The sequence below is a fragment of the Triticum aestivum genome, chromosome 2A (assembly GCF_018294505.1).
Source record: "Triticum aestivum cultivar Chinese Spring chromosome 2A, IWGSC CS RefSeq v2.1, whole genome shotgun sequence".
NCBI classification, from domain to species: domain Eukaryota; kingdom Viridiplantae; phylum Streptophyta; class Magnoliopsida; order Poales; family Poaceae; genus Triticum; species Triticum aestivum.
The window spans coordinates 232,279,984-232,291,073 of record NC_057797.1 but is presented as its reverse complement, the minus strand read 5'-3'; the positions used below and the strand labels follow the sequence as shown (position 1 = coordinate 232,291,073).

The 11,090-nt window shown below is 47.1% G+C and overlaps 1 protein-coding gene across 1 annotated transcript; it reads left to right on the top strand.

The window, feature by feature from the left end:
* Positions 1-483: 483 nt before the first annotated feature.
* LOC123191640 (methionine aminopeptidase 1B, chloroplastic) lies at positions 484-10,879 on the top strand. The gene is made up of 12 exons (XM_044604300.1): positions 484-572; positions 4,264-4,661; positions 4,808-4,898; positions 5,153-5,387; positions 5,493-5,654; positions 5,744-5,785; positions 5,898-5,969; positions 6,240-6,319; positions 9,210-9,307; positions 9,773-9,820; positions 10,114-10,344; positions 10,540-10,879. The coding sequence occupies exons 1-11, from the start codon at positions 484-486 to the stop codon at positions 10,257-10,259; spliced, it is 1,461 nt and encodes a 486-aa protein (XP_044460235.1). The 3' UTR covers positions 10,260-10,344; positions 10,540-10,879.
* The last annotated feature ends 211 nt before the right edge of the window (positions 10,880-11,090 follow it).

Genomic DNA, 11,090 nt, shown 5'->3' with positions numbered 1-11,090 from the left:
GAACCACTCCTGTTGCCATCCCTTCACGGTCTCCATGAAGGCCCCTTTGGGCCAGGTGACGTTGGGGAGCTTGCTCACCATGGCGCCGCCATAGTCCGCATGTTGCCCGTCAACCACTTTCGGATTCACGTTGAAAACCTTAAGCCATAGGCCGAAGTGGGGGGGGGGATGCGGAGGAGCGCCTCACACACGACGGTGAACGCCGAAATGTGGAGGAAGGAATTTTGGGCTAGATCGTGGAAATCTAGCCCATAATAGAACATGAGGCCGTGGACGAAAGGGTGGAGAGGAAACCCTAGTCCGCAGAGGAAGTGGGGGATAAACACCACCCTCTCACCGGGCTCTGAAGTAGGGATGATCTGCTTTTTTGCAGGGAGCCTGTGCGCGATACTCGCAGCCAGGTACCCCACTTCCTGGAGTTCCCTGACGTTCTTCTCCGTGACGGAGGAAGTCATCCACTTGCCCTGCGAGCCAGATCCGGCCATGGCTGGAGAGATTGGGCGGTGGGAAAGATTGAAGCTTGGGCGCTGGAGCTCGAGGATGAGAAGGCTGGGGAAGGAAGAAGGTGTGGGGTAAAAAGATGGATCTTTATCCACTTATATAGGCAGTGAATATCAAGTGCCCCCACAAGCCTTAAAACCCGCCTATTCCGAAGGGGTCGTGCGAATGGCACGGTTGGATTACCCAAATCCGTATTGATGAAAATCCTGCAATAAGGGGACACGATATCTGCTTTGACAAGACGTGTCAATGGAGGCTATGCCTCAAAACACAAAGCGGGAGGCCAACAAACGATTCAAAATAATAAAAAGGCCAGATGTGATGTTTCGCCGAAAAAGCTGTTAGTAGACATACCTTATTTTGATTAAGTATTGTACCCTTGTGGTTGAGGGTTGTAACTATTATATAGAGCCGGATACAGTTCTCTTGCTCAGAAGACTGCTTTGAAGTATGTGGAGAAGGAACCCACCTTGCAATGTCGAAGACAATCTGTGAGCCGAACACATCGTCATGGAAGACTGGTTCAGGGGCTACTGAGGGAGTCCTGGACTAAGGGGTCTTCGAGAGTCTGTCCCGTGTGTTGTGAGATGGACTGATGGGCCGTGAAGATACAAGGTAGAAGGCCTTCCCCCGTGTCCGGGTGGGACTCTCCTTTGCGTGGATGGCAAGGTTAACGTCCGGATGTGTAGTTTCATTTCTCTATAAACTAACTCTGTACAACCCTAGACCCCTCTGGTGTCTATATAAACCGGAAGGTTTTGTCCGTAGAGTCTCTCATAATTCATATAGACTAGACATCTAGGGTTTAGCCATTACGACCTCGAGGTAGATCAACTCTTGTAACCCCTATACTCATCAAATACAATCAATCAGGGCGTAGGGTTTTACCTCCATTAAGAGGGACCGAACCTGGGTAAACATCGTGTCCCCCTTGTCTCATGTTACCTTCGATCCTCAGACGCACAGTTCGGGACCCCCTACCCAAGATTAGCCGGTTTTGACACTAACAGAGGGCACCAAGAAGGGCAACCCCGGATGACCTTCTCCACCATAGCCAAACATGCTAATTTTTGGTAGTCCGATGACATAGTAGTTGGACAATGTAGCATCATTTACGTAGTTGCATGAGTTTGCATGGATTTGAGATATGCTAATTAAGGTGTTCTATTGTGAGAAGGGTAATTTGATGCTTGATCGGTTAGTGTCCGCGGACGCGCCCGGGCGCATCCGCAGGCGTTTGAGGTGTCGAATGTGCCAAGTCCAGTTGTGCTCTTATGATGAACTGACCATTGTGGTAGTACTACGTGTACGCATGTTCCTTGTAATTTTGCCGTGGAATGAAACAGAGTAATTTGCATGACCTTATGTGCATCATTATAGATGTGTTTGGTTACTCGAACCATTTTTTGCCACTTTGCATACTTGTCCCAGGTGAGTCTGGTAGAGCTAATGCAGGCAAAAAACCAACATTTGCATGTTGTTTGGTTGCGTGCATCCCCTCTCCCTGTATCGTAGCAACGACTCTATGCGTTGTGTTTGGTTGCTTGCATTAACTAGGTTCATGCAACTACATGGTGTTTGGTTTTACACACTGGACATGATTAAGAGTTAATAACAACATATAACACATAGTTACACTAGAGTGCTTCGGCGACTACAGTGGATGATGGACGCAGCGCCGTGTCTGACATGACGAACACGAAGTTACGAGCGAGCGACCCCATTGGCGGCGCACTGGAATAGTTGCCAGCGTCGTCGCCACAGAAAAAGTCCATGTGGAGTAACAAATATGATGGCACTCGGGCAAAGGATGATGGAGAAAAAAATACAGTGCGCGCGTCATGGCAGCGTCAGTATAGTAGGATGCGGAGGAGGAGGCCGGAAAGAATGAAAATGGCGACGACGCCAATTTAGAAGGACACAAGCGAGTAGGCCGAGAGGAACGACGCCGATGATGGCTTCGGTGTAGCAGGACATGGGAGAGAAGGCAGAAAGGAACGATGACCGCACAGTGTAGTAGGATGCAGAAAAAAAGGTTGAGACGAACGACTCCGACAGTGGCACTAGTGCAACAACATGCGGGAGAGGAGTCCAAGAGGATCCACGCCCACGGTGACGCCGGTGTAGCAGGACATGGAAGATGAGGCTAAGAGGAAAAACTTGATGGAGGAGATTAAGGAATGTCATTAAAATAGATCACACACATGTGATTGTACACTCCATGAAGAAGAGGTAGATCTACTCATCTATGCTCGTCAAAACAGAAAATGTGCAACACGAAACTCATGTGAAACTACGAGATGAAGCTATTGGTCAAAGGAAATTTCAAATTGTCGATCATGTGCAACGAGTTTGACAAAATTTGACCAAAATAGCTCTGAACATGAACATAAAATTAAATACGGTCAATGAAACTACGAACAGATCACCTGAATGGACCCATAACCTCGACGTGCATCTTTTTTATGTGGAGCTTATCTTGAATCGAAGCATTATTATGTAGATTAGAAGGGACGGAAGAAAGAAGACTAGAGAAGCAGTTTACTCGAGGTAGGAGAAGAAATCACATACAACCTGTATAGTACTCGCATCATCTCGTGCAATCAGACCCATCCATGTGCCCTCAATATGGCTCCACTCAACCTGGCTCGCTAGAAACAAACGATTCGTCTGTTCCTCTGGATGCAGACCAAAGGTTATTTAAGTTCTGTGCGGGCCAAAATTTCGATTCGACCCGAGTAACCAAACAGGCCAAAAACATCCCGCACGGGCTTGACTGGGCCTAATGCAGGCTACCAAACGTGTCCTATGTTGTTCTGGAGATTTACTGATGGGCATAGCAGAATGGTGGGGGGTAAGCAGAAGTAGAAGGCGTCACAGATGCTGGTGAAGAGCACCACCAGATGCAGGCAATGCTCCTCCACGTGCCCCATTGATGGTGCCGCTGGTGGTCGGCCACTCTGTGACGCCCCCCGTTATCATCTTGCCGACGACACAAAGCCCCGCTCTCCTATTTGATCCTGCACCGCCGTCGCCGACATGAGTCGGGATATCAAGATCCGTCTGCGAGCCGTGGACACACCCCGTGCCTCACCTCCAACGTGTCGCTGCTCGCCGGGAACCACGACACCACCACGGTGAGGCTGCTCTTCTCCGCATGCTCCTCAACGCCCTCCGTCTCCCGTGACCAAACAGAATGGGTAAGGTGCGCGATAGCTCCTCGATGGCCTCCACCTCCCGTGGTGTCTCCTCAATGACCTCATCCGTCGATGTGGCAACAAATTGAAGCAGAGTACCATTATCGTTAGTCGCTCGAGTTGCCATGCTTGCCCAAGACCGGTGATTGCAGGGTGTGCCGACCTGGTCCAGAATCCGGTGGCCTCTTGGCCTCGTCACCGACTGGCGCTCAATCCATCTGTGACATGTATTGCCGAGAGAGAGGGAGATGGAGAGAGGGTGAGAGGAATGGGAGGAGAATGGAAGCGACAGAGAAGAAGGATAAGGTCATTCGTGTTTCACCGGTCAAACAAGACCTAATAAGACTTAATCTAAAAGAAATTACTAGATTAAATCTATTTGCATTAAAAACGATAAAAAAGGGTGAGCAAAGTAAGTGCTCAGTTTTTTGTTCTTTGCTTGTCATATCAACAAGAGGAGAGCATATGAAAAATATAACCCATTCTTTCAAAAAAGAAATTAGCTCACGGGTCGCTCGAACGAACAGGTGGCTGTGGATGATGTGGAACGCTCCACTGCTTCAAGATTCGTGCATCCAATCCGACGGCCATCAAGATGTTCTCTCGGAAAGCCAAAACAATCTGACGTCAGTCATGTAACACGCATAGCCGAAACCTCCCGGTCCCGGCGGCGTCTCATCCTCAACGCACATCCCCTCTCTCCGCTGCACTCCTCGTCCTCCCTTGTACCCGCCGGCCTCCTCTTCCTCGAACACGGCCGCCGGCCCCGTTTCCTCGACCACGGCGCCTCCACCGACGCCGTGCGAATCCCTATTGCCATGTCACCTGGAGCGTCATGTTCCGGCGTTCCGGTACCACCCCGCCCGGCCGGAACCCACACATTCCTCCTGCCGGCGGCTCCCCCGTTCGTCTCAAAGTTCACCATCAATCGAAGAGATCCTCGGACGGCCTCTTCTTGTTTTGGTAAGGAGCCTGCTCAGCTTAATTGCTTGGGCGGGTCGTTCTACTACCAACAGCCGTTTATTGCTCAAAAAAAAACATTATGGGATTAACAGAGCTGAAACTACAGCAGGGTTCGTAGCTGATTCTTCTTTGCTGTCCTGCTGTAGGTAAAGCAATAACGCCAAAGCGCTGCTTTGTCGTGGCCGGCGGACTTACTTGGGTTGATGGGGTTGAAGAAGAGCTCATGGAGCTACAAAAGTACGATTCTCGTCACTATTACGCTGTGCTTAAGCTTCTGTTGTCGCTTCTTTTATCATGTCGTCAGGATTTACCAATTGCCGTAGCCATTGGTTTGGAGCTAGGTTCTAAATTTCCTCTGACCTTAGATTTCACACTTGATGGTACTCATCTTGGTGTGACATCTAGAGAAAGTTGCCATGTAGCTCTAAAGTCAGCCAGTCTGTTTCTTATTTGATGATGATGACTCTGTAAACACCCTTACACATTTGAAGGACACAAGAGCAAAGTTCAGGCAAGTTAAAGAAGAGGCCGCCTTTGAGGCGTGGAAAGGTCTATCCCCAACTTCCTGTACCAGAACACATTCCAAGACCTTCTTATGTGGGTGCAAACATACCACAAGAACTACCCGCAGTTCGCCAAATACACAATGCCGAAGGTATCGCTGGGATGAGAGCTGCTTGCAAACTTGCTGCCCGTGTACTGGACTTCGCGGGAACATTGGTTAAGGTATATTCTTTTTTCCATAGATAGCTAGAATCCTTTTATATCTAAATCATCTGAAGACTCTGCAGTGTACACTTCATAACAGTCATTATTTCACCGTCATTTCAGCCATCAGTTACTACAAATGAAATCGACAGGGCGGTGCATCATATGATAGTTGAGGCGGGTGCTTATCCTTCTCCACTTGGCTATGGTGGATTTCCTAAAAGTATCTGCACCTCAGTAAATGAGTGTGTCTGCCATGGACTACCTGATTCAACACAGCTGCAGGTTCTGTAGGATGAAATTTGCATCTCTCTTTCTTTATTTTTCTGTCATGCCTATGTACTCTGGGATGAAAAATGTTGTTTCTACTGCAGAATGGAGACATCATAAATATTGATGTAAATGTGTTCCTAAATGTAAGTCCTCTCTCCTAAGATTGTGCATATGCTTCGTTGGTATGTTTGGCATAGTCTCGGATTTTACTGACACATTCCCTAGTTTTAACGTGATTCATACCATTCTTTTCAGGGGTACCATGGCGGAACTTCCAGAACATTTGTATGCGGAGAAGCGGATGAATCTATCAAGCATTTCCTAAAGGTAAGCTATTATTGATTTGTGAGGTATTTCATCCACGAACATAGACATTCAGTAGCAGTATGCACTAATGTGAGTTTTACGATGTTTTTGTCCGTGTTGGATTTTAACAAATCCCTGTAGTATTTGTTCTACTTTATAGATCTAATTTTGAGGCTTAATGTTCTGAAAGGACTTTTTTACAGTTGGGTGATACACTATGTTCTCTTTTATCGAAAAAAAGGTTCTTTCATCCATGAAACCATGAAACCAAATGATCTTTATTGGGTTCAGGCAGCTGAAGAATGCTCGGAGAAGGGTATTTCTGTCTGCAGGGACGGTGTAAACTACAGAAAAATTGGCAAGAAGATAAGGTAGTTTTTCTACATGACACTATGTTTGTTACCTGTTAGTTGCTTCTTTCTGAAAACTTAGACTACAAAAGCATCTGTCTATACATATTTTACTGTTCAATATACGCTGAAGAGAATATCATGGATAAACAAGACCTTGTTCTCGAATCTTAGGGCTCATTAGGTTTGCAGGATTTTTGGAGGATTCCCATAGGATTTTTTCCCTATGTATGACATTCGTTTCACAAGAATGAAGGTACTAGATTCCTTAGGATTGTGTCCATATTGGCTTAATTCCTAATGATTCTTAGCATTAGGTGAGACCTCATGGAAAATTCATAAGGATTAAAGTGGAGAGAGCATCCCAATCCTTTACTTTTCCTATTCCTTTGATTTAGAAATCCTGCAAGCTGAATGAGCCCTTAATATAGATAACTTTCAGCTCTCTAATTTGTTTTCATACTGTCTTCAAAAAACCTGTGAAGCTAACTTTCAGAGCCAAATCAGTTTTATGTTCTTACAAAATTTCCATTTCCACACTTGACCTGAAATGTTGCTTCAGGAGTTTTCTATTCTTACAAATTTTCCATTCCCACCAAAGAGGCAGCATAAACTGTTAGTAAAACTGCTTATGACTAAATGACTTCAGGTTTCTTGTTTCATCATATTATTGCAGGTGGGCGTCACCGCTCAATCCCAACCATTCATTATCTGCTTTCCATTTTAGTTACAACCAGCCTCTTATGTATTGGGCACCTTAGGTAATTTTCAAACAAGATGGTTTGCAAATGTTTGCTGATTTGAGAGAATATATGAAACAGTGAAAGACATGCTTGGAACGTGGAAAGTTTCCTAGATTTACCATACAACAAACTAGCCCTGGTTCCAGACAGGCCCTTAAGTTGCATAGAGCAAACTGTTCACTAGGGGTGGGCATAAAAACCGACGAACCGAAGCCGAAAAAACCGAATTTTCGGTTTTTGTTGGTGCTACAGTAAAATTCGGTTTCCAGTTATACTAACCAAATTTAATTCGTACAGTTCGGTTTTATACCGTAACTGAAACAGAAACCGAAGTAATGTGATCGTACACGCAAACCGAATTCATAAAAAACCAAACAGTAGAAACTGACCGAATGCCCAGGCCTACTGTTCACTGCTGCAGTTCCACCAAACATGTAGATATACTGTACAAATGCGTTGGTCGGTGGGTTGTGCTTGTTTGGCATCCAGATTTTTTCGAGAAAACGCAAAAGAGTTTGCGTTTCATTTCATTGAACAGGAAGAGAACAGCAGTACAGGTACAACCTCCCAAGAGGAGGGACACACGCACACACATCATCGTCCTCACCAAACGAGCAGGCGAGGAGGTGCTACCAACTACAGACTGCAACTACGAAAGGTCTAGCCTTGTCCAGCCTCCAACCATGAACGGCGAGGTAACTAGACTCAGAGCCTCAAGGCCGCGTCACAGCCATTGCCAGGCGCCTCCAAAGAAGACCGCATCTCCAGGGCTGTCCAGGCCAACGTACCTTCCACCCATAAGGGCCTAAGAGACGGCAGGTGGATGGCAGGACCCATCCAGGACTAGTGAAGTCATCGTCTTGGACATGCCGGCGCTGGCGTACATAGCGCCCCGGACGCCCACGCTCTATGCTGAAGCCCTCATCACAGCATCGCATTACCAGCAAGCCTCGCCGGAAGACCGAGGAGGCCACCATCTCCAGCTGCCGCATCGGGGACACCAAGTGCGACCCAAACAACGCCTTCAAGAAGGGAATGGCGCTGAGACGCCACCGCTGCCTTGTCCAATGAACTGGACCAAGTGTTTCCCCCGGTGCTCGAGGAGAGGGTCAATCTGGGCCATGACAGCGCCTCCATGGAGGTTACGGCACCCTCAGGTGTCGCCGTTGTCAGCGCAGGCCATCGTTCGCCCCCGCCCAAGACCAGAACCCCAAATACCGTCGAAGCAGAGCAGACAGGAGATGGGGAAGCAGACCGCCGGAGAGGACCATCAGCACCAAGAGGGAAACCACGTGTCGTCACTGTCGATGTAGGGAAGCACCGGCCAGCGCAGAGCAGCAGCCGCCAGATGGCTGCCAAACAAGGCCATCCACCGCAGGGGGTCGCGTCGAGCAGGGGTAGTGGCGCCGTCGCGGGGACCTGCCACCTGCACCTTGCTGCCGCCGACCATGGCCGCTGCCGCGGTGACCCGCAGCCTCCGCCACCTGGATCCACCAGGGCACAGCCAAGCAGCCGCAGCCGCACCCCCAAAGGGTCGTGCCGCGCTGCCCGCGTGCTCGCCACGCCAGGTCCAGAGGCCCGACCCTCTGGATCTGGGGCCGCCGTCGCGAAACCCTAGGTCCGGAGCAGCACGGCTCCGTCAGCCTCGTCGAGCCCCACGCTTGAGGGAGGAGGCAGCCTGGGAGCGAAGTCCCGCCGCCGCCGGATCCGCCAGGGCTTTGCCCGGCGGGGAGCACCGGCGGCGGCAGGGGGAGGGGGGAGGAGGAGGGAAGGGAGCGCTCGAGGCTGCGTCGCCTCCCGTGTCGCCCGTGGGGAGGGCGACGCGGGGGAGGGGGGTGGGGGGGCAAATCTGCAGTGAGTTGGCATCCAGATCCTAGATATCGTTTGGAGCATGGGAATTTTCTCGGATTCCTGTGAGGTTTGAACTATTTCCATGTGAAACTCGTGCAGAATCCGTGAATCCTAAATAACAACAACACTTTTATTGCTATTGTAAGCTAAGTGTTAAATTTATAAAAACCAGTATGGCACTAAATATAAACTAGACTAACGCCGATACTCTTAAAAGCCAAATCGTCCAGTTTTTTATTGCCGCACCTTTGTACTGAGTTTTTCTGAAGAACATTTGTGATGCCGCGTATCTGTAAATTTTCTTCAAATTATTTCAGTAAGCTTGCTTATTTCTACGGCTATCATGTGGTGGAGCGCTTTGTTGGACATGGAATTGGAACTATGTTGCATTCTGAGCCACTTATCCTCCATCATGGTGAGCACTTATTTGATATTTCCCTGCTCTTTTTGACCTACCTTACAATTGATACTCATCCGACTGGGAACATCTTTATGTAGCTTAGCACCTTAGCATATAACATTACTCGATTTATGGGTTCCTGCCCTGTAATGCTTATAATTTTTGCCAAGTCCAGTCGCTTGTTTAGAATATTTAGGCTGACATGAAGCAACACAATTACATGTTCAGTATGCCAATTTGTATTGGTTGTCGTAACAAATTATTGCCGGGAATATAGGAACAGGTTGCTGAGTTTCAAAGGACAGGGGTAATGTCGTCTCATGTAGTTGTTGCCAAGGATTTATACAGCTATGGGTTTACTATCTCCCATTCTTTCTTGGATGAACTGTTTTAAACTTTTAATAGTATACCTGAATTGTGTCGGACTAATAAGTTGACGTTTGAAGCATACAGTAGACTAATGAAAACCCTTTTTTGTAGCAAATGAAAACTCTGGTCGAATGGTTGAAGGTCAAACATTCACAATTGGTACGTACTCGGGGCTCTCCTTTTATGTTTCGACTTTTACTTCCAAACAGTTTGTAATTTTCATTTAAAACACGGTGTACTGGAATTTTCAGTGATTTGATTATGATTGAAAATGTTTTTCAGAAGATTAAACATTGCTATAAAGAAAGGAAATGTGAATAGTCTTCAATAAACATTATGTTTATTTATATGTCTAATCCTAGAAGCTCTTGGTATTTATTTGTAACTAAATTGGGACGGAATGGCTCTTGGAATTTCAGACCAAGTTGACAATCTTGATGAAATGTTTGCAGAACCTATACTTACAATGGACAAAGCAGAGTGTGTTACATGGGAAAATGGATGGACTACTGTCACAGCCGATGGCAGTTGGGCAGCACAGTTTGAGCACACTGTATTGGTCACTAGGACGGGCGTAGAGATATTGACAAAACTTTGAGTACATCCCTTGCTATTGTAGTAAGAAGTTGTTGAGCCATCTACTTTCAGAACGAGGTGGTTCATAAAGCAGCCCCAGCAGCCAGGTAAGCACCCGAATCTCCACGACAACAACTTGTGTAGGTTTTTCTTCTTTTCTTACTGCCATTCTCAGCCACGATGTCTAAAGCTAGTAAAGCTAGTTACGGCAAAATCTATTGCTGCCCATGAATACTGTATCCATTTCCTAACTTTTTTTTGCGAAACGGATATCCATTTCCTAACTTTGAGATCAAATGCAGATCCACATGTGAGAAGCCTCCCCTTTATGTAGCAACCGGCCAGGGGATAAATGTGGGGACATGCTATTGCATTGCAAATTTGCATTGCTTGTGATCCCGTTGTGGGGAGAGGTCGTGGCTCGACAATTTACCATGGATGTAGTTTCTAGAAGAATCCCCAGATGTGTATATGTGGTAGTTTGGTTTGCTGGAAGTAGTAGGTGTGGCATGGATTTAGAAACGACGCGGAAAATTTCTTCAAGTTGCCTGCCAATGTTTGTTCCCGGTTTAATCAAAAGAACCATTTGTAGATTTTTTGTGACCCCAAACTTAAGCTAAACACTGGCCACCAGATATCTCACACCAGTAAGTTTATAACTACAACAACAGTGATGGCAGCAAGTTTTTTTTTTTATGATGAGTGATGGCAAGAATTTCAACGCTTGCAGGCTAGTGTGAATTTCTTGGATGAAAACTTTGTTATTTATTGTTGACGGAGGCATTGGATTGGAGTTTGACACAAGTTATGGCGTCAGAGTTTCCATGGGACCCTCGGAGTTACGCACTCGATA

What these genes read in the sequence shown, in the direction of transcription:
- LOC123191640 (XM_044604300.1), top strand. Translation starts at nt 484, where the DNA reads ATGGCTGGAGAGATTGGGCGGTGGGAAAGATTGAAGCTTGGGCGCTGG. An exon ending in GGGAAGGAAGAAGGTGTGGG is followed by an intron (nt 573 to 4,263) that starts GTAAAAAGATGG and finishes CACTGCTTCAAG; the next exon opens with ATTCGTGCATCCAATCCGAC. An exon ending in GACGGCCTCTTCTTGTTTTG is followed by an intron (nt 4,662 to 4,807) that starts GTAAGGAGCCTG and finishes GTCCTGCTGTAG; the next exon opens with GTAAAGCAATAACGCCAAAG.